The 26740-nt window shown below is 48.9% G+C and overlaps 1 protein-coding gene across 1 annotated transcript in view; it reads left to right on the forward strand.

Moving 5' to 3' along the window:
• LOC144148531 (tetraspanin-33-like) overlaps positions 1–26740 on the forward strand; it is a 44396-nt gene that overhangs the window by 7362 nt on the left and 10294 nt on the right. The window contains exons 2-4 of the mRNA XM_077680055.1: positions 5539–5796; positions 12359–12442; positions 20045–20269. Coding sequence (XP_077536181.1) covers positions 5539–5796; positions 12359–12442; positions 20045–20269 — 567 coding nt within the window. The remainder of the gene's footprint in view (positions 1–5538; positions 5797–12358; positions 12443–20044; positions 20270–26740) is intronic.

The raw sequence follows: 26740 nt of genomic DNA on the forward strand, positions 1-26740 counted from the left end.
TCCCGAAAACCAACAAGGCACTAAAACTAGAAAACCTGAGACCAATCTCGCTTACCTCGTGTCTAGGGAAGGTATTCGAAAGAGTAATAAACACGAGGCTCACTAAATTTATTGAGAAGAACTCGCTATTGCCAAACACACAATTCGGATTTCGACCACACATGTCCACCCAAGACATACTGCTATGGTTGTACAAGGATCTTCTGGAGAAGCCAACCAGGGCCCAGACTAGGTGCATCCTAGCTCTCGACTTAATGGGAGCGTTTGATAATGTGCTTCACAGCAGTATACTCAAGGGATTAACGGACATTGGATGCGGGCAGAAGACTTACCGGTACATCAGAAGCTTTCTCACAACGCGACAAGCTACTATATCCCTGGGGAACATCAAATCGGAGCCGATAACTCTTGGTTCCAGGGGTACTCTGCAAGGAGCGGTTCTCTCGCCCCTTCTCTTCAACTTGGCGATGAGAAACCTCCCCACTGCACTGGACAGCATTCCCGGGATTCGTCACGCGATATATGCAGACGATATCACGGTATGGTGCAGAACAGGGAGCGACGCAGAAGTGGAGGAGAGCTTGCAGAGGGCCGCCGATGTAGTTGATGCCTATGCTAAAAGCAGGGGTCTGCAATGCGCTCCGGAGAAGTCTGATCTACTGATATTGAAGAACCCCAGAACAGGACCGAGCGATAACATAGAAGTTCACATCAATGGCGAGCTGGTCCCTCGACCCAACTGTATCAAAATACTGGGACAACACATTCCACAAGGCATGGGAAATGGGGCTACACTAAAAAAACTCGGGGCAGCAACAGAACAAGTCCTCAGGATGATAAGAAGAATTAGGAATAAACGCCATGGACTTGGTGAACGGGAGGCTACACGGCTAGTACAAGCTTTTATTTTATCGCGTATCATCTACGGGACGGCGTACCTCCGACTCACCAAGGGCGAGGTAGAAAAACTAAACATTCAAATTAGAAAAGCATACAAGACAGCCCTGGGGATTCCAAACTCGACATCTACCATCAGACTTCTAGAGCTCGGGGTTCATAACACGGTGGAGGAACTGTGGGAAGCTCAGAAGATAGCCCAAATTAAGCGGTTAAACCAAATATCAAATGGAAAGTGGCAATTGGAGCATTTACGTATCACCACGCCCGGCGGGAATCCAGAGCCGCTAGAAGATCTTGCTCCAGACATGAGAGCCAAAATTACCATTAGTCGAATACCTAGGAATATGCATCCCATACATAACGCCGAGAGAAGGAGAGCCAGGGCCGAGTACCCGGGGCGACTATGGGACAGCAACCAGAACACTTTATACGTGGACGCCGCCGGACCTCAAAAGGACAAGATGGTAGCAGCAGTTACGACGCCGGATGGAAGAGTTGTAAATTCGGCTACCGTAAAGACAAAAATCGCCGCCCAGGGGGAAGAAGCAGCCATCGCCCTAGCTATCGCTTACAACCCCAGGGCAATAATTTTAACTGACTCGCAAGAGGCCTGCAGAAACTTTATACAGGGCAATGTCTTCAAAATCACCCACCAAATTCTTCGTAAACGCCCACCGGAAAATGTGCTCATCATATGGACGCCAGGACACACGGGGCACAAGGGGAATGAGGCCGCAGATGCCACAGCCCGAGGTCTTCTTATCCCGGCCCCCTTGTACCAAGCCCCGTCCTTAGACATGGTGAGCGTTACCTTCAGCGAATATTTGAGCATATTGAGACTGAACAGAAGAACATTTCCACCACCGGACAAAAGCCTCAGTAATGAAGAAGAGCACATTCTCAGGAGATTGCAGACAGACACATTACCCACACTGGCTAGATTACACTGCTGGTACCCCACGTTATATTCACCTTTTTGCCCGCACTGCCGGGAGAGGGCGGACGCGTACCACACAGTGTGGGCATGCCAGTACATACCAACAGTACACCCACTCACAAACACGTCAAGGGAGCAGTGGGAGGCCACCCTGCGCAGCGATGACCCTGCCTGCCAGCGATGGCTGGTAGAGAGAGCCATAGCGGCGATGGAGGCCAGTGGAATCCCGGAATTGGGATAGCCACCTTCTTTCCTCCCTCTTTTTTCTTTTCTTTTGAATAAAGATATTTTCAATCAATGTGTCGTTCGGCTGAGTTAGATTAGGTTTGTTGCAGTTGGGTTGGATTTTGGTAGTTTATGACGCATTCGGTTCGGTTACGCTAGGTTCGGTGAGGTAATGTTATCTTAGGAATTGGGACGTAATATTGTTCAGCAAATTTTAGGCGAGCCAGCTTTTATGGAAACTGCCGTGATAATTTCCCGGAGGTAATTCTCACGGCTGCCGTGAGATCAGACGCAGCCTTTAATTTATACCAACCGGCCGGCGGACGCTCACTTTACAATTCCAAAACCAGAATGAAATATTCACTCAATATTTCGTTCGTTTTCATTATGGCACGATATTTGTAACGAATGTAGTACCTTCATGGGTGCTGCATTACAACAGAAGTTGGCATTCACCACTGCGCAGCGATCGTTTGAGAACATGACTTCCTGCTTCACAACCGTTAATATCGTTATACTATTGACTATTTGCTATACTTTTAAAACAATTTTTTTTAACTGACTATTTACCCCATTTGCTTCGCTTAAATTTACCTCCGTTCGCACAGTTGCTTACATCAGCGTCTTAGTTGTTGGCGCTCCTTGGCCTTGTTTTGTTGCGAATGTGACGGATCACTGCAAGTGTAACAAACACCTAGAACTCAGGATGAGGTATCAGTGCTCCTGTGAGCCGTTCACTTAATTGTCCATGGTACTTCGCGCTCTGGTTCAACTCTGGCTATACATTGTATTGTTCCAGCAGCCTCGCTAAATAACTATTGTTCAGTGAGGAACAGGTGCGGTACGTGGCAGAAATTCAACAGAGAAGGAAAGAGCACGTGCGGAATGGGTGACGTCAGCTGAGCATTGGCTGCGGCGGCGGTTCGTTCGCGTCGCTGCCGACCTCGGTGCTAACTGTTCCGTCAAGTCGAAGCGGTGGCGAACGCGCGAATCGTACGGCGTCTCAACCCGCCCCGTCGCCGCTTGCACAGGGGGGTGCGACGGTAATTGGAACACTAAATTTTTTTTCCTGAGCGAACCGCCACTCCGTTCCCGCTCAAACTCCACACGAAGGTTGCATTTTGTTTGACAACGGGAACAATGACGGTACTTACCTGCTTATACTGAAAATAAAAACGATTTGCGCCTATGGGGAAATGGCGGATGATTTCGACGTGCGAGCCAGCGCAAGTTGATCTTGAAACGACGGCGCCACCTGGGGTATTCAGAGCTAAACGCACGTTTGGGATCAACGGTAGGAAGAAGCCAAATGGTGCACCAAACGATCAGAAAATGCACCTAGGAAGAAGCCAAATGAGCTAGCAGACGATCAGAAAACCCGCTTTCACATTTTCTGATCGTCTGCTGCACCATTTGGCTCCTTCCTACCCACAGAGTTTCTGAAAAGACAGAGAGAGAGAGAGAGAGAGTAAACATATTTAATTTCGAGCTTAAGGTCGCTGCGATCGCACGCCGCCATGGGAATTATGGGTACTGTGAGAATCAGACTGGCGGCAAGTGGCTAGTGCAAAGGGCTATGGATTAGGCTTCTGGGCTCGGAAGGGTTTATTAGTTCTGTTTTCAGTATGCTTTCCCGTTTCCGGCATGCAACTTTCTGGCATTCAATTGTGGCTATTACAAATATGTCTATAACAGCGTGATTAGCACTTGAAGCATGTGCTCGCGTTAGCGGGGACTTTCTTAAGAGTAAGGGGTGACAACGTATACAGCGACGGCGAAAAGCGACGCGGAAAACGTAATTCAAAAGGTACAACAACAGAGTGTACTGGGCGACAGCCACAAGCGAAAAAAATTAATGCACTGCCGCCAATGTTCCCGTCGTCGTCGCTACAGTTCACTGTATCGTCGCTGCCGATCGCTTGTGGGCTGCTTCTGGCCGGCAAAAAGCGAGCGAGGGCCCCGGCGACCTGTGTTTAAATTTATACCGCTTGCCGCTGTCGCCCACACTATAGCTACTGAATAAGCTGCGCTATCCCACATATCCGTTTTCTGTGCCCATTCAGTTACGATTTTCGCTTCGCTCGTCGCCGTCGCTGCCTGTACTTACCCCTTGAAGCATGCACTGCATTGGGCAGGCGCAGTGAGGCAACATACATGGCGACCCGACAAGCTAGTATTTATTTGCCATCTAAAGCATTCATGCAATTAACAATGCTTTGCGCGCGTTCTTTAAGACTTACTTGCGGTAATAGGCTTCGCCTCTAGGTCTATTTATATCTGCTTGGACAAAACAAATAAATAAAACGCGATTCCATCATTCTTGCATCTCTATATTACATCTGCTTCGCCTGCCAAAGTGCGTAGCATACGATAATAATACTGTATTGATAGGAAGCAAGAACACAGCTTACGACAATATAAATAATTTCTTTCAGCTAAATGTTACAGAAAAACAAAGAAAACCTCACCCAATTTGGAGAATGTAATAATTTAAAAATATATCCGTGACGGCCCGCTGTATATATATCTGGCGGCGTGAGCCAAAGGTATGACAGCTTTTTTTCTTTCTTAGAAACCCCCAAATTTGTGTTGCAGCATAAGCCCTCTGACACAGTATCTTATACAAAGTAAAATTTGTTAACGGCGGCACTTTTGGCAGCAATTTTTTTAACAAAAACTCAATTTCTATAGCCGCAAAGTCGTCGCCGGCCATGCCATGCTGAACTTCCGGCCGAACTACACGGTATGGCAGCACCCATGGAGGCTTAGAGCGCTTTCGCCGAATCCCGTTGACGCTAGCGCCAGATTACACTCTAGGCGAGCTATTGAGAAACTCTATGTTCCTACCGTGAATCCCAAACGTGCGTTTCTCTCTGAATACCCCAGGTGGCGCCGTCGTTCCAAGATCAACTTGCGCTTGCTCGCACGTCCAAATCAGCCGCCATTTTCCCATTGGCGAAAATAGTTTTTATTTTCAGAATAAGCAGGTAAGTACCGTCGTTGTTCCCGGTGTCAAACAAAATATACCACAAAATGCAACCTTTATGTTGAGTGAGAGCGCCAACAGAGCTCCGGTTCACTCAGGAAAAAAAATGTTTAAGTGTTCCAATTATCGTCGCACCACCCTGTATACGCGCTGTAAAATGGGGCGCGCTGCGAGTGCAGGGCCGCGTAGGCGGCTAAAGGGTGGGGGGTATATGAATGACGGCGACGAAATTCGAATACTGGCGGACAACAAAAGGACCGACATGCCACCCACGCCGCTGCTAAAGCGGTCACATAGGGATGTCCGCTTAGACGGTTATTACGCAAAGCCCGGTTGTCACGGTGGGCGAAGGAAGTGCGAGAAACGCCGTCAAAGGCCTACACAAGGCGTACGCATCTGGCGGAGCCTTCCACTTCGAGAGAGGGAGGGCTGAGATGCTCACGCGCGTTGGAAGATCCGCCAACGGGTCTACCTCTTTCTTTATCACCAGGTGGTGACCATGGTGGACCGGTTCGGCGAGATCTCCTTCCGCGACCGGTCGCTGCTTCTCAGCTTCATGGTGAACTTGGAGATCACGGCCCTGATCGTTTCTGGAGTGCTTCTCGTCATCAGCTTCACGGGTTTCGTCGGCGCGCTACGGGAGAACGTCTGCCTGCTGCGGTGGTACCTCAACGGCCTCACCCTGCTGATCGTCATCAACGGGCTGCTCGCCGTAGGCGCCGTGGCCATTCAATTTCTCAGCAAGAACGTAAGAGCGATGAGCGACGCCCAACGGGTAGATCATAACCTCAGCTTCTAGTTACTGGTGCACGGTGCGAATGTGGCGTTCAAGAGACGTATTCCTCGTGTAAACAGTCGACACGGCGAACGCTTTCCACTCAGGGAGTGTTCAGTGTGGTTTTAGTGAGCTCTGAGTTAGCGTAGCGAACCAGGAGCGAGATTTTGAGGTTTCTACGTTTCCAAAATGTCCGCTTAACGTCCATTTCAGTCGTGACGTAGTTGCACTTGTGAGGCCTCTGTCCAATCACATGCTTTCCTTGTGGTACGTCACGTCCGGTCATCTGCTCTAAGCCAATTGGGGTTTGGTCGAAACGGACGCTTCGAAACTGTCGTGAAATGGGCGAAACCGAGAATTTCGCCCCAGATAACATCATGGCCCTTTAGTGTGTTTCGGCTATTTCCCAATATTTTCCCTCCTAAAGCATTACTATTTAAGCATCCTCGTTGACCGCTTTAAGGTATTACTGCGTGGTATGTGATCTGATTTGTCCTATGGTTCGAAAGCTTTGCCACGCTAAAGCCGGTGAAGGTTACTATAGGAAACCAGTTCCCTTACCAGGCACGTACCCAGGATTTTTTTTCGGGGGGGGGGGGGCCCAACCCAAGGTAACTTTTCTATGCAAATTAGGGGAGAGGGCGAGGGTATCCGCCGTTACTAGTACAAACACGATAAATGCGCGTAAACCTGCATAGAGAAATGAAATTAACTGTATCCGCCCTTGTGATGGAGGCGAAAAGCAAAAACACTCGTATGTTCGAGATTTCTGCGCATGTTAAAGATCCCTACGCGAAGTTTGCAAAATTTAAAAAAAAAGAACGGCAGTAATTACAATATTTACGGGAATAAATACGTGAACTGCACATTAACTATACATTTCCGGAGCATCCCACACGTTATACGCAATCGAAGTCGGCAGAAACGGAAGTGCATAGGCACTCGAGAGTTCAGATCTCCGTGGCAACCCTCTTGCGCTTCCATATTTTTCTCCAAACAAAACCTGTAGCTACTAGTTATGAAGGAAGGAAACAAAATGCTATAGGTAAATCGGAGATGTCATACGCCTAATTCCGTGTGTTATTACCCTGAACAGCCTCCGAATTCGACGTTTAACGGTCTGCCATTCAAAGCACCAATGATTCAGGCCTCGGAAATTGCAGTATCGAGACGCACTGGACTGCAGGAAATGTAGATAAAAAAACGGTGGCGAGCGCGAGCGCGTCAGCGCTTACCTCTGGCAGTTTTGTAAAGAACCTTGTTATATTCAGGGATGCGCCTTGTCGCTTCCTCGACGTCGCTGCGTGGCTTGTCCAGCAAGGCGGCAATGAGCTCCTCTGTCCTCTTGTTCGGCCTGTTGGTGAAGTAAACTCGTTGCTCTCTGCCGACACCTTGATAATATTCCGACATCGCGAGACTAAGCTATCATATGTACCCGGGGTTTCATAACCTCTCTAATACAAAGACACAGTTCGCAGTCCAATTTTCAAGCCGAAATTTCTCTCGGCCCAAAGTCTGGTTGGGGTCCGTCGAGATGTCCGGCCCGGTTCATTTTCACCGTTCACCCGCGGCACCCCGTCTCTCTCATGTTGACCATTGGCCACTTAGACTCCGTGCCCTTCCCCGCTGAAGCCCGGTATTCTCGAGGTTTGTTCATAGGAATGCAGCTCGGGGTCCGTAAACCCGCCAGTAAAGTTTGGTTCGTTGTTGAGGTGGGTGGTGTCGTCGTGAAGGACCCGATGATGAGACGAGGCAAGTAGATGATGAAGAAAAAGTCTATTTACACTTATTTACAGAAGACGACGAAGCATGAACATAAGATAACACATGATAATGAAAACTGGATTACAATTAACAGGTGCCGCAGCGCACAAAAAGGGTATCGCGGCATGATCCCTGATGGGGGCCCGGGGGCCAAAACGGGTGCCGAACCGCCGCGCGGTTGGCGAGAAATTCGTGGGGCTCTAGCGCCAAGAAAGTGCCACGAGACCAAGTCCTCATGCGACCGCTCTTGGCCGCAGCTCCGGACAAGCTCAGCAAAATTGCGCATGCAGTCGCAAGCGAAGCAGCCTCCACACAGCAACACACGTACCAATTAGGATTTTGACCCCCGCTCCCCCCTGTCCGCCGCCCCAGAACGTCGGGGAGAAACAAGTCTTCCCAAAAGCCGCGTAGAAGGTCGCCGGCAGGGCCGTCCCAAAGGGCTGCCACTCCGCCGACGGCTTGGGGGACACGGCAAAGCTGCGAGAAGGGAGGAGGGTCATCGCCACGACGGGGTCCACCGGCGCTGGCATCACTACACCGCCGTTGTGCATAGCAGCCATTAACCACAATGGCTGTCAATAAACAGTGCCGCTGTCACTGCCTTTAGTTGTCCAAAGGAATGCCGCCGGTGTCTCTTGCCGCCGTACAACTGCGATGCGGGCCTTCACTTTGTCACCCTGCCGTCGCCGGGCTTGGTAACGTTGTTGCGCTTTCTTTTTGAGCGATCCTTCTTGTCTAGACGGACGCACCGACTGTGGAACAAGGCTTTTGTACTCCCATGGTAGCTTTCCCTAAGCGGGCGTAATGTTAGAGGCGCCGGACGGTGGGGTCAAGCATCCCCTCGCGCCACTCCGCTCGTCGCCATCCGGTTCCAAGCCCTTGTGTCGCCTTGGCTTGTTCGGCAGACGCTGCACACGTGCGCGAGCCGGACGTTGGAAGGCATTGCGTAGAGAAACCCTACAGCGGGTTTCTCTGCGGCAAGAAGACTTCTTACCCTTCTTACCGACAAACACAAAAGCAGCATTTCCACGAAAACTAGTGAAAAACGCGCTGTGAGTTCGGCTCAGGGAAGGAATTCGTTGAGCCACAAACACCAGGCATGGGCGATAGTATCGGCCGACACCACGGCGCGCTAGGATGGAGGGATTTGTTGAATGTTCAAAGACAAACATTTTCTTCCCCACCAAAACATATGGGACCCGAGCCGCTGAAACCGCCACCCTGGCGAAACAAGCGATAAGTTACTGCTGTCTGAGAGAACCGAAGCACCAATTGCAGACGAACAGGGTAAAGGGGGTGCAGCGAATTGCAAGTGGCAGGCCGGTAGCAGAGCACGAAGCCAGTGTACAGCGGTACTGGCTTCCGCGTAAACGAAGCAAACATACCTCGCCTGTTTTTTTTTTTTTTAATCCCACGTTGACCACCAAATGATTCATCTTTTTTTTTTTTCGAAATGAACCTAATCCACAAACCAAAACTAAGTCAGATAAAACTGCACTGCCAAGAAAATCCCGGCACCTTTCCCCTAAAAAAGGTGGCAAATAAATAGTTGAGACAATTCCCTGCAAACGTGTATGCAGATCTTACTTCGTGTGGAAAATGAGCCAGACCCTGCTGTGGCATGGATCAAAATGGGCCAAATTCATTTGCCCAATGGGATTTTGCGTTGGTGTGACGTTTCGGGCTGTTTTGTGCGCTTTTGCGTCAATTTTTTTTTTTGCTTTTGAGAGCTGGCTTATCATGAGGTCAGACAGCAATGAGGAGATCGGCAAATTATCTGCCGACACACGACTACGATAACGTGAACGGAAGCGGAAGTGAACGAAATGAAACTGAGAGGTGTGATACTATCATTTTATCTCGTCTCCCTCGTCTTTACGCGGTAAATCTGGTTATTATTATTGTTATTACTCCCATATTTCCCATTTACGTACCTAACAAATTAGCTGCCTCTTACAAGCCATGGCAAGCCATGGAAGATAATTTGAGCAGGCTTCTGTAAAGCGTTTTGGAAATTTATGGCAAGGCAATGAAGAGCTTCATGAGTGTTTTCAGGCGTGTCCAAAAAAGTGCCATACGGAGCCATTCGAAAAGAGCTGTTTTTTAAGCTCTGTTGCATGTTTATTGCCTTTTTTGCTTGAAACTGTATTGTACCGTTCTTGAAAGTCGAGAGAGAGAGAGAGAAAGCCTTTAATGAAAGCTGAAGATTCTAAAGTTTTCATAAGGATGCCGCAGCAACTTGTCTGTTTCAAATGAGTACGAGCCAAATCTGAACTTATCTTAATATTGCTCAAATTCTCCGCATAATTATTAATTACTTGTCGCTATAGATTTCCCCTAGCTGACATGTGAAACATGTCATTTAATAGTTTTGACAGCACTGCATTTAGGTCCGGTTCCAAACTTTCGTTTTTTCCCCCTCAAATTCCCCTTAGGTGGATTTGGCTCATTCCGAAAAAAAAAAGCGCCTCAAATAGCTATCAAGCCCAGGATTTGTATGGCGCCGCTTTAGAATGTGTGCGAGGGACGATGAAAGGTGGCGGGGGAAAGGGGGGTATGGCCCAAAAAATTTCGGGGGGGGGGGGGGGGGGGCCGGGCCCCCTCTGGGTACGTCCCTGTCCCTTACCATCTGGCTGCTTCATCCATGAGGGAAACTTGTGCGCAAACTGACACAGGGACGACAAAGGGAAACAAGACCAGCGCTGGTCTTGTCTCCCTCTCTCGTCCCTGTGTCAGTTCGCGCTTAAGGTTAAGTTTCTCTCATGGATGTTCGCAAACTTGCTCTTCAGTTAGCTGCTTCAGTTACACCAACGTTTACTCACACTGCTCTGGCCAAGTAGAGGTATACTAAGAATGAGCAAATTGGGTGACAGGTTAAGGTCTGGCCTCTAATTGTGGATCTAGACATAAAAGTTGTTTTATTTTTTGGCGCTCAGCACTCATCTCAGAGTATTACAAATGAAACGTTATGCCATGTTTGAGGGAAGGAAAGAATGAAATAATTTTTTTATGCCCAATAGCTTTTGCCAGTTTTTATGCATTATTCTGGTGCTCACACGGCCAACATGGTGAAATAATGAACAGTAGGGCACCTCGAAATGATTTATTTATTTATTTATTTATGTATTTATTTATTTATTTATTTATTTAAATGGCGCAAGGACGACAAAGGACAAATAGCCCCAAAAATATCGCTATTTACCGGCACTGGTGATACGTTACATACTAAATCCTGTCCCCCAAAAATAACGTGACATGGGCTAACAGGCAATGAGGATGACTGGTTTATAGGGCCAGGTAAGACTATGTGTGGTATGTAATGGGGTCCAAAAATTTGTTGTGTCTCAGAAACTTAAAAATACGATTAACAGGACACGTGGGATCGTCGGCTATGATGAAAGATGGGTGCAGTGGAATGGGCCGTCTGTACAGCTCTGGAAAGTACTTGCGTCGTGTTGTATCGAGTGGTGTGCATTGAGTGAGGATGTGAATTACGGACAGGCCCGCTCCGCGCCTACTGCACAGGGGTCCTGGAGCGCCAGTGACCAGGTGGGAGTGCGTCGCGTGTGTGTGGCCTATCCGTAATCCCGCTAGCGCAGCTTCCATGTATCTGTTGAGTGAGTCAGTAGTGCATCGTTCTAGGAGGAGTTTTATTCGTGGCATTTGAGGTCGGTGTAGGGTGGTGGTGTTATGTTCATTGTATTCCTACATGTGGCAGCAGTGCCCATTTGATCTGCGAACTCATTCCCGACAAGATTTGAGGCATATGTGGTCATAAAGGCCTTGAAAAAGTTTGAATCACATAGTGTTTAGAAGGCTACATTGCAGGAATCCAGCGTAACCGCCGTAAGGCGCCGCCGACCGAAGCGCCCCCACCGCGTGTCGGCCGCCGTAGGAAGCATGCCGGCACGGCTCCTTCACGCGCGACGGGTGGCTTTCCCGCAGCAATACGGATAACAAGATGGCGGACGGTCGCGCAACTCGTAGCTCCCTGCGGGAGCTGTATAGATGAACTCTAGGTGGAATGAAATGAATGGCGGGTGTCTTGTGCGTGCTTGAAAGGGGAAGCTTCTGCTCTTACTCTCAGTAAGGAAGGTAAGGAAGGTAAGAAAATAGATGGCCTGTTAAGAAAAAAGAGTTGTAATTTTCAAATGTCGTTAATGATAGATTTAACAGCAGGGCAGTTCTGTTCCTAAAATAAATGGTATTAAGCCAATGGGTATGACCGGTAATGACTTCTGTGGAGAAACTGGCAGCCTCACTAAACACCTTCAAAGAAAGCTTATGTCAGCCCAACGCACCATGGAACAAAGGGTGAACACCGAAAAGACAGGGAAGTTGGCCGATTCCCTGACTTGGTATGTGCCATTCCCCGAGGAACATCCTCATCATCAAGGCAATTAATGCGACGAAAAAACAGCCGGTGGGCTCCAGGATAAGAGTTGCTACAGGACGGTGGGAATAGTAAGAGATGACGATTGCAACGATGCCAGGACAAATAGGCAAGTCCGGCGGTAAGGAATACACTCAGTCAGCGCAGGACAGAAGATATTGTACGTCTAAATATCCATGTCCACTGCAGTTTCTTCGTCCTGCTGTGGACATAGACATGATGATGATGACGACGACGACGACGACGATGATGATGATGATGATGATGATGATGATGATGATGATGATGATGATGACGAATATCATTTGTGTTTTCTTTGAGACGATCTTCATTCTTACATTACTCTTTCTCTTCAAAACAATCGTATGTTGCCTGCAGAGCGCCAAAAGCCTGTTCTCCATAGAGATGATCGAGAGCTACAGGGACAACCTAGATTATGCCCGACTCGTTGATTATGTGCAGGTGAGTCAATGTGTTCTAACTTACAGCGGAAACGCTGCTTTTTGGCTCTTGCTGGAGCCACAGCTGGTCATGATCAGAGGCCGCATACAAACTCTGGTTTCGCGATGCAAATGTATTTCTCAAGATCTACCATCCCATTTTACATTCCGGGGTATTAAATATGTCGTGGCAAAGCTCACGCAACGTACGTCTTGTAGGCGTAACTGGTGTACGGTGATATTCCGTTCTGGGATAGGTACAAGCGCGGCACATCAGGTGCGATACGGAGCGTTTATTAAGCGTGTTCGTATGCTGTACCCCACTCCTAAACTAACCTAAACAACACCAAACTACAATTATTTACAACTACTGGGTAGAATTAATCACAAACACATTTTACAATCAAAACATCACGGGCTTCCAGAAAATAAAAATAGCAGTGGTTAAGCTCGGCTGTGCCAGGATATACGTTGCGTGAGCTATGGTTCAGCTGGTTATTATTAGCTTTCTTGGTTGTCTAGGATTAGCTTGATTATCATGCTTACTGCTGCTGCAGTGACACACACACACACACGGCATACGCATTATGTGACACGTATATTTATCAAGCTGCTCCGTCACCAATCGCTCCAGAGCTAAGCTGGTTCCACAGGCGCACGCCGGTTTTGCTGCGACGCACGAGCCATGGGTTCCACACCCTGCCACCCTTCGCATGATCATCAAGTGGACCGGGCCGCCACGTGTGGAACAGAGGTGGGCGAAAACGCTGGGCGCGTGGGGTGTGTGAGAGACGCCGGGCAGCGAGCAACATTCTGTGCGCCGTGTGACGTCAGTGCTCCTCGCGCATGCGCAGCACCGCTCTCCAGGAGCCACGCGAAACTGCTCAACCTCTGCCAGTGTAGCTCACGCTACAAAAAAGTGCATTGCTGGGGCTCAAACCCAGGGCCCTCGCTCCAAAAACTGCGATTCTACCCCAGTGTTATTTTAGCAGTTTATAGAAAAGAGTGTTCTACGCGAACCAGTAGATGGCGCCGGGTGAACACAGGAAGCGCCTGGCTCGTACCCACTAGGAAATGGAATCTAGCAATGGCAAGGCCAGAAGAGAGAGAAGGCGGAACTGAGTCAAGATGGAAAGACATGGCGGTAACTTAGGGAGACCCCGATGTCGTTTGTCAGCATTGTCTAATAACGTTGCTTATGTTTCCACATAAGTCCTAATGGCCAACTGCACTCAAACTTCTCCTCGACCAAATTTATTTTTAATGCGTAGTAAGTACCCCCAAATCAGCTGGGACACGAGCGGTATCCCCCCGTGAAACTCCTCGTTAATCAGTCAGAAGCGTTTAAAAAAGCTCCGCCGCAGACCACGCTGCACCTTCCGGGGAATCGCGTAAACAGCCATGACGCGCCTGTGACGTTCCAGCAGACGGGGGCTTATTCCTCTGGCCAGCCACGCAGCTGGAGAACCGGTCGAGCCCTGCTGCGCACGCTTCACCCATGCACTGCGCCGTGCGCGCGTAGAGCTTGTGCTAGACTTTCTTCCGAGCTGGTGACCGTGCGGCCGCGCGCTGGACGGCTGCAACGTCACTACAACGGCCGCGCTCTCCTCGGTTTAGGTTTCGAAATCGCCGATTTTTGCTGGCCGCCTGCGACGTCCACGCGCGTATTTCAGCTGTTGTATTTCGCATGTTGCTTTCTTTTTAAGCAGACTATACGAAAATAGGGTTTTCAAGAGGTCGAAATTTTGAGTGCAGTTGGCCATGTTCCCCGTGTTCTCGCCTGCTCGGGTTTTTACGGCTGAAGTTCGTTCTAAATTTTCTCTTCCCTCACTTCGTGTTCTACGCCGATTGGCTAACGTGGACCACGTGACTTAAAGGGACCATGCAGACAACGTAAAACTTCTTTCAGTTTGGAAGAACCGGACTTCGGTAACTCACTCAGCTCTATTGCAGCGACGAAAGGTGTTTGTAACCGAAAAAAACTATACCCAAGCTTGCACTAAGTCGCTCAAGGCATGAATTATAGTGAGCCTGCAGGATTTCTTTTGACGTGAGCACTGGAGGACACTTCACCACGCATTTGTACAAGTTTTAAATTGTTTATTTGCATGTTCCGCCGTCGCTTGCACTGTGATAGTAGTAGTCATCGTCATATGCAGCAATATCGTCGTGTTCCTCATGTCGAGCATTACATGCGGGGTAGGCCATGAAGACAGCTGGGGCGTAGCGGAGGCGCGTACGTTCACGACGCATGCCCGGCGTTACTTGCGCCAGATGTGGCATAGTTGGTTGCCAGGCATGCAACGTGGGGCGCTCCTCGGGGTTTTCACAAGTTTTTCGCCTCTTTGTTTTGCTAAAGCCCCTGCGCGAGCCGGGGACGCTCGGCAGTCGCCGCGAGGCACGCGGTCATGAGCTCTCGGCCTTTTCATCGTATTTTTAACGCGTTACGCGCCATACATTACGGCCAGCTACAACAACTCCCCTGTTAAAACGCAAAAATTGTAATTACCTTTCAAATTTCGCTACATAGTGACGTAATATGGGAAAGAGTGACTTATTGCGGGCCAGAACTAAAACGTAGTTACAAATGTGTGAACGTTACGTTAACATTCAAGTCGACAGAACTATAGGCCCCAATTACGATCGCGGTCATGTTTCTTGGGGGTGGAAGCGGCTTAGATTGGCGGTCGCCAACCGCACAGACAAGCTTCTGTGACGTCATAAGAAAATCTCCGGAAAGGGGCTGGTGAGCCCCACTGCTTAGTATATTTTCTTTGACATTGCGATTACTCGTTTGTCGTTTTGCGATAAAATTGGTACCACTGCTATCTGGACAAAGTAGTCTTTGTAATGAACCAAACTTGTACTTTGTCTTCATTTCCGCTTTATTTACCAACAGTAGTCAATAATAACCATTAATTACGTCTAAATTACAAATTTAAGCCCACAGAGCAGCGCAACAAGACATTGCACGACACTGTGACGTCGTTATGGTAGATGTCGCAGCGACTGCGAACGGCCCATGGTTTTGTATTTCTCCTGCTGCCTATTCCACGTGGTATTATAAAGCTGCTGGAATAAAGAATTTCGCGGCTCTTGCTACTGGTTGCACAACACAAGCACAAATAAGACTTCGACGAGTTTACTTACATATCCTGAATATCTAGACAGCGCTACCTGTTGACGCATTCTATATCAACCGCCATGAGTTGAAAAATCCAGCGAATAGAACTCAAGGACAGTTAAAGGACCGACCGAAAGCCGATCTTAAAACGTGTATAGCCTGTTCCACCCGCCTTTACGGGTGTGTTTGCTCGCACACAAACAGAACGTGTAGATTTGGAGACCATGGGTTTTAATCCGCTTGGGGAAAGAAAAAGACGTAGTACTTCATTTTTAAGGGGTGGTCTTGGCGGCCTGAGCTGAAGTGAGGTGGATGAGCCTAAGGAGGCTAGATGCTTTCGAGGACACCTGTCGCTAATGCTCTGTGCCACCAGAGTTTCTTGATATTGGCGGTGAGCGCGAACACAGGCGGCGCTGCGAAGCGCGCCTCCGTGACGTAAGCTTAGGGATTCTTGCATTTGTCGTCTGCTTCACTCAGGATCGCTCTCCCTGCTGTTTCTTTGCGCTCGGTCAACGTCTGATGCTTGTCCGCACCAGAATTGGCGTGTGGGTAACTTTTTATCATAATAATAGGCTTAAAATCGCATACACTAGCTCATGGTGTCAATTAAAGTATAGTTTTGGATACCGCTACGGGAGAAACATTGCCGGCGCCACCCCATTCCTTGCGAAGCCGGTCCTGTGCGGAGCGCGAAGAGTCGGAGCTAGGCGTCAGCTTCTCATGTAAGCATTCGAACAAAAGGAACAGTCAGCTGCTAATAACCGACAACAGCGAAAATGAAAGACCAAAACAAATTCTAGGCCTTCAGGGCTGTCGGCTTTGGCAGAAGGCATCACGATTCCCGGTAATCATATGTAAGGTAAAACAGTTTTTGCAGCCCCGCCGAACGCTCGAACGCGTTTTGACACATCACTTTACGTTGTCAAGGCATGAAAGTTTGCCGACATGCACTATAGACTGCAAAAACTGTAGGTTGAGTTTCAAATAACGCGGTGTGTATATACGCGCGTGCTGATTCTATACCAGGCATCTAACCATTATGGAGGTTTGTTGAGCAAAACGAGTCACGTCTTCGTTAAATTTATAGTAACACATATATGTTTGTTAAGACCTGGAGGGATATTTCGGAACATTTTGCACAGCTATATCTTCCCGATATTCGGATATGCGTTATAGGAAAACTGCACTCAAGAGTAGGGGGAGGAGTAAGGGGAGGAGGGGAAAACTTTGTTTAACAATTAAATCGATCTGGTTAGTGGGCCGGGTCCTCAGTCCAGGACAAGAGAGTAAAAGTAATTTTCTTCAAATCATAAAACGCCATCCCGAGTAGAATAGGATTTGTTCTTCGCGCCTGGAAGAGTTGAAAAGCAATAAAGAGCTACTTGGAATTCTTCTTCGGTTTCGAGTCTTGTAATATATGCAGGTATACTATTTATTACGTTAGTTTGCGAGTATATCATGCCTTCAACACCGTAATCATGTCATCATTGTTCGAGTTGAGAGTCAGTTCGTTATGATAACGATATAATTACGATAGAAATTCGGAGCACAAAAGCCGCCTTCGAGTACTGTGGACCACGTTGTTTAGGGCGCGATCGCGGTGGCGTAGCGCAAACCTTCTCATTGTATTTGCATGTGAATAAACAAAGCACGCTGCGGATATGCACCTTCTTGCACGCAACCGTAATGAAAGCCAATTTGTGAAGAAGGGAATGTATGCCATACAAAATGAAGGAAATATCCACACGACCTTTGTGAGGCTCCCAAACATCCCGAAACCTCCTAATAAGAATTTGGGGACGGCGCAGAAAAATTAATGCGCTGGGCAGAAAAAAAAGCAAGAAACATTACTTCGATACAAGACAACAACGAAAGAAACAGAAGAAAGCCGCTTTATTTCCTGCTGTGCGATGAGCGTGTAGAGGCCGCTGCTTGGTACGTAGTATTAGACTGTTGAGTATTAATAGGAGCACCTCAAATATACTACAGGGAAGCCCACTCATTTTGAATACTTATCGAGAAGCTCTTATCGCTGATCCTCGCGAATAAGCAAGAAAGGACGAGTTACACACGATCTTCTGACCGATACTCTGAAGAAAGTTGTTCTCTATTTCTTCGTGTGTTGCAAACTTGTGGGGGATACAGCTGCAAATTATTCAGATGCGCCAGAAGCTGGCAAAATAACTGAGTCGCTACAAATACGCTTTTTAACGCACTACAGCAACGAAGCGGGCGATTTCTAGCCCAGGCACTGTTGCCCCTCACAAGCGGAGTGTAGCAGACGACAGCGGCGCGAATCCCTAAGCCGACGTCAGAGCCAGGGGGCGCCACTCAAAGATCTCACCGCCAATAGGAGTTGCGAAACTCCCCATAGGCCCCATGTATCAAAAAGTGGCCCTAAGATTGGTCCACTGCTTTGGATTTTGTTTTACCGTGGCGCCATCTTTTGGTGACAAAATAAACTATACAACTTGCTTCGCCACTCGACGACCTGGGCGAAAAATGGTATTTGAGGGCTTACATAAATTTTTTATGCCAAAGGAGCCTAATGTGTTGAACTATGCAAGTGTTTTATATACATACGGAGCAAAAGTTTTTTTTTTTTTCCTCTTCGGTCTTCTGGCAGCAGAAAAATAAATAAGTCGCTTCTACGGCTTTATTCCAGCTGAAACTGATTATTTATAGCCGCTTGATCGGCTACTAAATTAGTTTTGGCATACAATAAGCTGTAGGCCAAACGATAACTCCAAATTTGGTACTTCAATTCGGACCTATGTTGTTCGGGGTGCCCGCACAAGCGCCGATTGGTCCAGGCAGATGCGCGGACGCAGAAACAATCACCACCTAAAAGCCGGGGTTAAGATAGCAATGAATAACTTATGAACGCACAAAAATAAAGAATTATGCAATAAAACAAAATTTAAGGTTAAATTGTCAGTTTGAATAATTAGTTTGTTTTTTTGATAGTGCATGCGGCGGTCGCAGTGGCGCCACGGTAAGCATGATCCAAAGCAGGGGGGTCCAGGTGCGGGCCGTTTTTTGAGGCGGAGTTTCGCAACTGCCTACATCGAAGAGCTCTGCTGTGCCACAGGCTTGAGGACCTAGGGCCGAATTCTCTAAAAAACGGGCGTCGTTTTGAAACGACGGGGTAGCGCCATGCAAATGCATGTGTTCTGGGGTTGGGGCCGTCGCTTTGGGGCTTCTTGCAGGGGCAATCACCGCAGAAAAGCGCTGTGGCAAGGGCGCGAAGTGACACCCACTGCCCCCCCGTCGCTTCACTTGTCGCTTCGCGCCCTTGCCACGGCGCTTTTCTGCGGTGATTGCCCCTGCAAGAAGCCCCAAAGCGACGGCCCCAACCCCAAAACACATGCATTTGCATGGCGCTACCCCGTCGTTTCAAAACGACGCCCGTTTTTTAGAGAATTCGGCCCCTGGTGAAAGGTCGCGGAGGACGTACAATCCAATCCTCGCTGGAGCAGGGAACAATAGTCAGCGCTGTGCTGGGCGTTCCCAGTGCAGGAGATGGATGCTTTGCGGAAGAAGCTGCGCACCGTGTGACGGCAAGAAAGATGCCAGTGTCTCCAGCTGGTCGGCACACGGAGTGTCCAGCTGCCAATCAGGTGGTTCTGCAGTTCTTGACCTTCACTTATTACTGTAGCGTGAGCTACACTGGCCAAGGTTGAGCAGTTTCGCGTGACTCCTGGAGAGCCATGCTGCGCTTGCGCGAGGAGCAGTGACGTCACACGACGCACAGAATGTTGCTCGCTGCCCGGCGTCTCTCACACCCCACGCGCCCAGCGTCTTCGCCGACCTCCGTTCCGCATGTCCTCTTGATGATCATGCGAGGGGTGGCCGGGTGTGCAACCGATGGCTCGTGCGTCGCAGCAACACCGGCGTGCGCCTGTGGAACCAGCTTAGCTCTGGGGCGATTGGTGACGCTGCGCCGGAGCCGTTCGATAAATATACGTGTGTCACATAATGCGTATACCGTGTGTGTGTGTGTAATTGAAGCAGCAGTAAGCATGATAATCAAGCTAATCCTAGACAACCAGGAAAGAGCTTAGAATAACCAGCTACGCTACGTATATCCTGGCATAGCCGAGCTAAGCCACTGGTAATTTTTTTTGCGTGAGCAATAGATGAGGCATGTCGGGAAAATCTTCGCGTCGACCCGTCAACAGAGCGAGCGACGGCGGAGCGGAGCACGAGAAAGCGGCTGAATCCAATGAAGCCTAACTTCAATGGAATGCTGTGTGCAAAGTCCTTGCAAAACCGAGCCAAACAGACCTTTCGCTTGTGATAACTTGGTTTACAGGTGGTAGCTCAATTAAAAAGTTTTATTACAGCTTAGTTTACATTAAATTAAAAAGCTTGGTTTAAAAAGCTTGGTTTACAGGTTTACAATTAAAGCTTGGTTTACAATAAAAGCATGGTTTACAATAAAGGCTTGGTTTACATTTAAAAAGCTTGCTTTACAGGTGACTTTTTCCAACGTCGCAGACATCATTCGAGTGCTGCGGCTTGACGACTGATCGGTACCGCGACTGGAACCGGAACATCTACTTCAACTGTTCCAAGAGCAACCCGAGCCAGGAGCGCTGCTCGGTGCCCGCTTCGTGCTGCCGACCTCCCGAAAACCAGAGCCTGGACTTCGAGGCGCGCCTCAAACGACGATTCTGCGGCCGCAGCGCGCTCGCCATGACGGAACAGCAGGCCTGGAATAAGGTGATTAAGAAACAGAAGCCCTCGGAGCCACTTCGCATGGACGAAGGTAGTAAAAAGATCAAAATAGCCATGAAGACAAAAAAAAACTGTTTATTTAGGAAAGAACTAGCCTTTGGTAACCCACGCAGCTTCTTTCCAGCCACAAAAGACGTCTGACATGATGGAAATAAAATTTGCGCTACGCGATTTGAACAGAGGAAATAGCGTTTCTTGATGGTGTCTATTCTGGTTTAGACAGCCTGTACCATGGTGAAAGTGTGCGTTTTAAAAAAAATTATTTCTAATTTTTCTGTCTGATTTTAGTTGTGTATTATAAACTTATCTTGGTTCCACATGTCTACTTCATAGTAGTATATATGCGCGTGGAATCAACATAGGTTGTTAGTCTGCGCTGTGTGGTGTGTCCTCTTCTGTCGTCCCGTCCATAAAAAGACGTTTTCTAACCGAAAAAAAAACGCATAAAAAATTTGAGAACTTTCAAATTTAGCGCTGCACTGACGCAATATGGGCACAAGGGGTGACCGGTAAGAGGCGCAAAGGCTCATGTGCACGTCGTCCGCTCCCGACACCTCCGGTCCGGGAGCTCTCCTGGCCTCCCGTACGCCGGCGACTTTCCCGCGAGGGCATGTGCGTGTTCTTTATCTCTCCCAAAGCGCTTACCTTTCAGAGAAGCCTCTAGTAGGATTAATCGGTGTTATTCTTTGATTGCGCGATGCATGAGCGTTTTTTTTTCTCGGCGGAAACAGATAAACAACACGCACAGACACGCGCGAAAGCCGCTGGCGTACGGGAGGCCAGGAGAGCTCTCGAACCGGAAGTGGCAGAAGAAGACAATGTATAGGGACCGGGCGGCCGTTGTATGGCACCACCGTCGTTTCAGCGAACAGCGCCGCCCGTGGCGAACCCCTCGTCAGTGGAATGCCGGTGGCGGTCAGCGCAGCGTAGTTGTGCATGGCTTTCTGTCGTTTTTCTGCGGTGCGGCTTGCAAAGCGTACGTAACCCCACGGGCATTTTTCAGATCGGTAAATCTTGAGCGTGGATGTTACGTTTACGAGGCATGCCATGTGTGTTATTTACGCCCATACTCAGTATTTACAAATAGCAGACGACGCTCAATGCGCCAAGCTGGAAGTCAAGCTGGAAGTGAAAGTTCGTTGCTTCATGCAATTTTTTCATGCCTGCAAGCAGTTTCGCGAATCCAGGAGTATATTGCCGCTAAATGCTCCCACAAAGCCGATGTGTGCAACCGATCTAGGAATGCTGCGGCGCTGGCCTTTGGCAGTTGATGACGAAACGGCGACGACGTCGTGCACAAGCGAAAGACTAAGTTGGGGGGTGTCTACAAAGATTTACCTCAAAACAGAAATTGTGACGGACGACGCTTCCGTAACTTTATTACCTATGGCTGAAACGTGTTAAATTTCACAGAAATGCTCTTACTACAGTCATCGGCAGTCGTTGATAGAATAAATACCGCATGATAGTAGAACGTTATTGCCTGTCGTGGAGAAGCATTGCTTTACAAGAATTGCAATGGTTGCTTGCTGGCTAGTTGGTAAATGGTTTTTCAAAAACCAATTCCTGCGTGGCTGAAGGACGCAAGACAGGAGGGTGCCCGAAACCTGTACTCAGTTTCACAACTGAATGCTGCGGTCGGTTTGCAAGCTGCCACCTACGATTGAAAAATCATGCACACCTCCGTCTAACGACTATGATGGTTTATCGCAAAGCTCTATCGTATGGGTTTCCTTGGTTGCCTTCTGGATTTAAACTTTGACTAGTTAAGCGTCGAATTTGACCAGCACGCAGTTTGGTCTTTTGATCGCAGCGTCTTTGACTTTGACCATTTCCCATTCGATTTCACACGAAGAAAGCTTTGTGTTCAACCATCATAATCATTACACGGAGGGCTAGATGATTTGGCTGTTTAATTTTGAACTTCCATGCCCCCTCTCCAAATCTAAACTTTTTCCAGCGTGTCGGAAATGTGTCTGTGGTGGAGGACTCGGGCTGATGCACCCATATTTGAGGCAACTAATCGCGCGTTTTTGGTGTCTTCACCAAGCATTACACGATTTTTTAGGTACTCTGTAAAGAATACTTAAGCATTAAAAACACCGGCTGATGTTAACACTGCCACATGTTTTAACTATCGGTGCCAGCCTTTATTCTACGCAGGTGGTAAAATGGGATGGGGAGGAGGGCTGGTTTGTAGCTTGGGCTGTTGAGTTGGTGAATAACTTGGGCTCTAGATGAAATGACCACCACAAACGTGGGATTTCCACTTCGGCTTTCAGGCTCCCATGCTGTCACAGTGTCGCTCACAAAAACCGAAGGTACAAAGCTCACGAAAAGCTCACGCAAAACTGAAGGTACAAAGTGTAAACTACCGCAACATTTCTACGGCTACACGGTAATCCATCTCGTATACGGGTGCCTTTCTATTTAAAGCACACGTATCGAGGTATCCCAGCGCTAAGGATGGCGTGGAAAGCGTAGTAATTGAAACCAGTGAAGATAATTTAAAGTGGTAGAAATGAATTCTAATATTGCTAATAGTTTTATTCCTACTCAGATCGCGCGGAGCCAGGCGCAGAGCGCTGCAAAAAGCGCTCGTGTCAATGTAGCCCATTCCCAACCTTACAAGCATCCAATAAGTTTGCGTGGCCGTTAGTGCATTTAAGAAGAAAATAACACTAATAATTGTAGTTTTATTCGTACTCAGAACGGGTGGAGCCAAGCGCAGATCGCTGCAAAAAGCGCTCATGCCATTGCAGCCGATACCCAACTTTAGACGCGTCCGAGAAGTTTACGTAGTCATTACTGCATCTAAGAACCCAACACATCTGTCTAGAGTTCGTTTCATCTCACATGTCTGCTCACAACGCCACCAAAACATGCAAAGCACCGAAGCAAACACGACAAAAACAACGGGAGGCTGTGTAGTCCAATGCACCGGCTCATTCCACTGACGAGCGGAGCGCCGAGTGGTGGCGCCACCCGTCCAGCTGCCCGGTCCCTATACCCATGAGCCTTTGCGCTTTTTATCGGTCACCTAGTGACGTAGTATGGGCCAGCATGAAAGCATAGTTATCATTGAGCTAACTGCGCGTTAGCGTTCAAGCGATACGACCAAGCGGAACTAGTGGCCCCCACTCCAATCTCCCTGTCATCTCCCTTCTTCGGGAGTGAAGGGAGTGCACCCCACATGGATTTCCGAACTTGCCGCCTAAAGTTTTCCATGAATGGCCAACCCGGATCGTTTTGCCCGCAGGCTTTCGCATCTATCCCAAAGTGAATTGCGTTAGCACGCGCTAGAATCGGCGGCAACCGTCTTTGCGAAGTCGGCGTCCGTGCTCCCCACTTGAGGAGCGAACGCACGTGAATTGGTGAGGAGAAGAGCATGCGAGAGATCATGCTACGAACGCGCAGACAGTGTTCTCGAAGCCATTCAAGAACCTCGCAAACCACGCTCTTTGGATCGACCCGTTCAGCTCTTACACAAAATACTCCTCAAAAACCACAACGTGCGCATCAGAACTGAGCGGATTTCAGGCCACGAGCAGACCGGCCCGGGGAACCAGTGCGCTCACGAGGCGACGTAGAGGTGTTTGAACTTTACGCCTCCACTGGTTCCCCTTTCAGCCTCCAGCCCTGTGACTTCTCCGACTAAAGAAAAATACAACGTTACCAACGGGTTACACCCCCTGGTTATCTTGCCAACACTGTCTCCTGCAGTATATCCGAGAAAGTCTTCATCAACAAGCTATGCGCAGATGGCGTCTACACTCCTCGCATTACCCAGAAATGGACAAACGCCTCAACACACACCCACGATGCCCCGCCTGCAACACTGACGCCAAATCAGATCTCCACCACCTAGTGTGGACGTGCCCACACTTTGCCAAGCATCGCCCAGAGAGCCTAACAAACTTTAATCCCAACACCCCACAACATGAAGCACATGCTGGATTAGAGGGATCTCTATTGCGAAGAATTGCCGCTTTTGCAGTTAAGAGTGGTCTGGCGCGCGTAGTCTAACTGGGGCCGACCCCGGTGGCGTATTCCCAAACCATATCCCGTAGGGGCCAAGGCCGACCACACCTAAGCAGCGGCGCAGCCAATGAGGTTAAAAAAATTGCAATTTTTTAACCTCCTTGGACGCAGCACCGTGACGTCACTACCTATATGTGCGCGACTTCATGCGAGGTGGATTTTTTCTTTTTTCCCCCTCCACTCGTTTCGGCTGCTTTGCGGGCGGCCGATGGTTTCGCTCCGTGGGCGGGGCTGGCCTGCGGCGTTGGGGAAGCTGACGCACATGTGGTAGAAGTGAACCTTTTGTACCTGACCACCTGATCTCTCCGCGCTCTTCTTGCGCGCCTGCAAGTTGACACTGACCTCCGATCGTGTTCCTAGATAAGCGCTCGGCTCGGTGCTCGAAGTGCGCGCGCGCGGATGGACGCTTTCACGTACATGTGGAAATTATATAAGTTCCGGAAAGCAAACACTCTCATAAAAATGAAGACAAAAATTTGTTTTGATCTTTTGTGATCGCGCTGCTTCGCGGCGGCCCATGGTTTCGCTCCCAGCACAAGCCTGGCGTACGCGCTTGGAAGATGAATTTCGCTCTCCGCGCTCTCTTGTGCGCCGTCAGTCGCTCGTCTCCCCATAGGTCGGCAAAACAGAAAGAACTCACTCAAACTCAATCACAGTTTTTTTTTCATTCACGCTGTACTCAATCAAACTCAGACTCAAAAAGCTCGTCTGTTCACAAAATCACTCGTACTCACTCATCGAATACTCATTTGTAATCATACTCACTTGTACTCAAACTCATTTGTCCTCACGAGCATTCGTACTCAATCTGTACTCATGAGTACTGAATCTGTACTCATGAGTACTCACTCTGTACTCATGAGTACTCAATCTGTACTCATGAGTACTCAATCTTCTGTACTCATGAGTACTACTCATTCTACACTCACGAGTACTACTCATTCTGCACTCATGAGTACTACTCATTCTGCACTCATGAGTACTCAATTTGTACTCATGAGTATTCAATTTGTATTACTCATGAATAATCAACTTATCTGCACTGTTAGATAGGTCGTATCTCGAATGGAAGAATAAATAGAAAAAAAATGTTTAATTGATCGGAAAAACACAGGTTACATATATATCAGGACAGAGGAAGCAAACGTCTGGCGCGGTGCACTGTCGTAGGGCGACTTACTGCGCGAAGGCACGTACATGTGAGAGAGCGAAACGGAACGTAAGCACTCGCGTTGAGTCAGGCGTCTCCTCTTGTTTCAGGAATAAAACAACGAAGTCTAGGCCGGGTCGGGCTCAGGGGAGCTCGGGACTTGTCGGTGCAGCCGTGGCCGTAAACTGCGGTTTTGTGCGTGTCTTCGGGTGGCAGCTTTTGTCGTCCATTTTCGTTCCCGGGCGCGCTGATACTCTCGTAATCGGGCTCCAAATCTGAATTGTGCCTGCGGGTCGTCCGTTCGTATCCAGATCACTGTCTGCTTATTCACAGATGCTCGATGCTGGCGTTTGTTTTTTATTGTTCCGGATTCTAGAAACTTCGTTAAGAGGGTGTTCGTCTCGTTGAGTTTCAGTGAATTTCAGATCTGCTTGATTTTATTGTGTGTGTGCCATGGATTGCCTTCGTCAGACCTGAACTTGACAGTGTTTACGGCGTTGCGTTAGCCGCGCCGCTTCCGTTGGTGATTATGTTCGTGTAGCTCGTCGCGTGCTTGATGCATGTGGGGGCGTAGTAGTCCGGTTTGTCCGGTGGCGAGCTGCGTTGTGTAGGGATGGCATAGTTCGGCGTGTTGAGGACGTTGCTTGAATTGACGTGTGCGTTGCGTATGGTGCGGGAGCCGATTGGCTTTTCGTTTATTGTGCGGTAGCGTGGCGTTTTCGTAGGGTGGCATGGCTGATCGGTCCAAGTCTTTGCGGCTCCGTTCTCGCAGTTGCCGTGGTTGTTTCGGAAGTGAAACCGTTGTGGTGGGGAAGCGGGCGTAGTTCGTGCCGTCCGTGCGGTCCCACATTCCTTGGCGTCGCAAGCGTGACTTCATTGTTAGGGCATTCGATGCCTTCGTATGGATCGGGTTCATTCGTTGTCGTTTTTGCTGTGTCCGTGTCGTCGCTCAAGCCTTCGTCTTTTGCCCGTTGTTTCGAGAACGCTATAATCGCTACCTCTCCAATACAAGCAGGCTCCGTTCGTCCCGAGTCCGCTTGATCGCAGCTGGGTCCTCTTGTACGAAATGGTGTTTGTCGGGTGAGTCTCGGTCGGAGCGTGGGTGCCATGGATCTTGTTCGTTCTAGCTCGGACATGCCGCATGCGCTGGCCGTTTCGTTGCTCGTTGACGGACCTACCTGCACGAGTGTTATGTCGTTCGTCCGCTGGACATCGGGCTGGAGCAGCGGGTGTGGAGAGCTCGTACGTTCCGGTAGGGTTGAACT

This window comes from Haemaphysalis longicornis, unplaced genomic scaffold (assembly GCF_048455015.1).
Source record: "Haemaphysalis longicornis isolate Haplotype H1 unplaced genomic scaffold, Haemaphysalis longicornis Haplotype H1 scaffold_8, whole genome shotgun sequence".
In the NCBI taxonomy this organism is placed as follows: domain Eukaryota; kingdom Metazoa; phylum Arthropoda; class Arachnida; order Ixodida; family Ixodidae; genus Haemaphysalis; species Haemaphysalis longicornis.